At 54.0% G+C, this 967-nt stretch overlaps 1 protein-coding gene across 1 annotated transcript in view; it reads right to left on the bottom strand.

Annotated features, from left to right (window-relative positions):
* Window positions 1-967, bottom strand: part of VPS28 (vacuolar protein sorting 28 homolog (S. cerevisiae)) — a 5,319-nt gene that overhangs the window by 3,583 nt on the left and 769 nt on the right. Inside the window, exon 2 of the mRNA XM_010569322.1 lies at window positions 566-716. Coding sequence (XP_010567624.1) covers window positions 566-716 — 151 coding nt within the window. The remainder of the gene's footprint in view (window positions 1-565; window positions 717-967) is intronic.

Raw genomic sequence — 967 nt, 5'->3', positions numbered from 1 at the left:
CTCGCACCCTGCCGCTGTTGGGACCTCTGTGTCACGCAGCGCTGTCGAGGCACAGGTTTTGGGGCAGAAAGGAGAGGTTTCCTGAGTTGGAAGGAGAGGTTTAGACCTGCCTTAAAAGATTTAGAGCTGGCTCAAGAGGCTTAGACCTGGCTCAAGAGGCTTAGACCTGGCTTAAGCAAATTCTGGTTAATTATTCATATAAATAAGGTATAAATAATATAAAGGTATAAATCAGACAAATTAAAGCAGAATTATACCACAGTTTTCCTTGAAGACTTAGGGTTTGTGTGTTGCTTCTGTCAATGTTTAGCAAACTTAAGAAGCAGAACCTTTGGTTCTTTCAGCCAAGGAAAAATGTTCTCATGCAACCACAAAAATACAACTTCCAGAGAAAATGGAAGTCCATCAAGAAGTCCACTTTCAATAAAACCGAGGTAGTCCTGCTCTTTTATTACGTGATGTGTAAGAGATTGAGATACAAATCGTCAGACCCAGTGCTGGGTTGGATCCGCAGGGACGTCGTTGGCCAAGACGGACGCGGTCATCCCGCTCTAGCCGGCGGTACCGTGTCCGGCTCTGGCCGCCGCTGCGACTCCGGAAGGACGGAGACGTGCCGGAGGGGACCGTGGAGACGATCCAAAGGCTGGAGAACCTGCCCTGGGATGGACGGCTGGTGGAGATGGGGCTCATCTCCCTGGAGAAGGCTCGGGGCGGACCTGGTCGCGTATTCCGGTACTTAAGGAGTGCTGTGTGGGGTCTACACGGGGGGGGCTTCTGTGGGAAGACCCCAGGAGCTGGCCCCGTTGTTGGACAGAGCCGGTTCCAGACGGCTCCAGGGTGGACCCGCCGGAGCCCAAAGCTGAGCCCATTGGTGACAGCGGCACCTCTTGGGATAACGCGGAGTGAGGCAACGGGAGAGGAGTGGCCCCACGGAGCCCACGGCCGGAGGGGAAGGAGGGGAAGGAGG

Source organism: Haliaeetus leucocephalus, unplaced genomic scaffold (assembly GCF_000737465.1).
Source record: "Haliaeetus leucocephalus isolate CR32 unplaced genomic scaffold, Haliaeetus_leucocephalus-4.0 Scaffold271, whole genome shotgun sequence".
Taxonomy (NCBI): domain Eukaryota; kingdom Metazoa; phylum Chordata; class Aves; order Accipitriformes; family Accipitridae; genus Haliaeetus; species Haliaeetus leucocephalus.
Note: the sequence above shows the minus strand (reverse complement) of the source record. Positions and strands in the feature narration are given on the sequence as shown.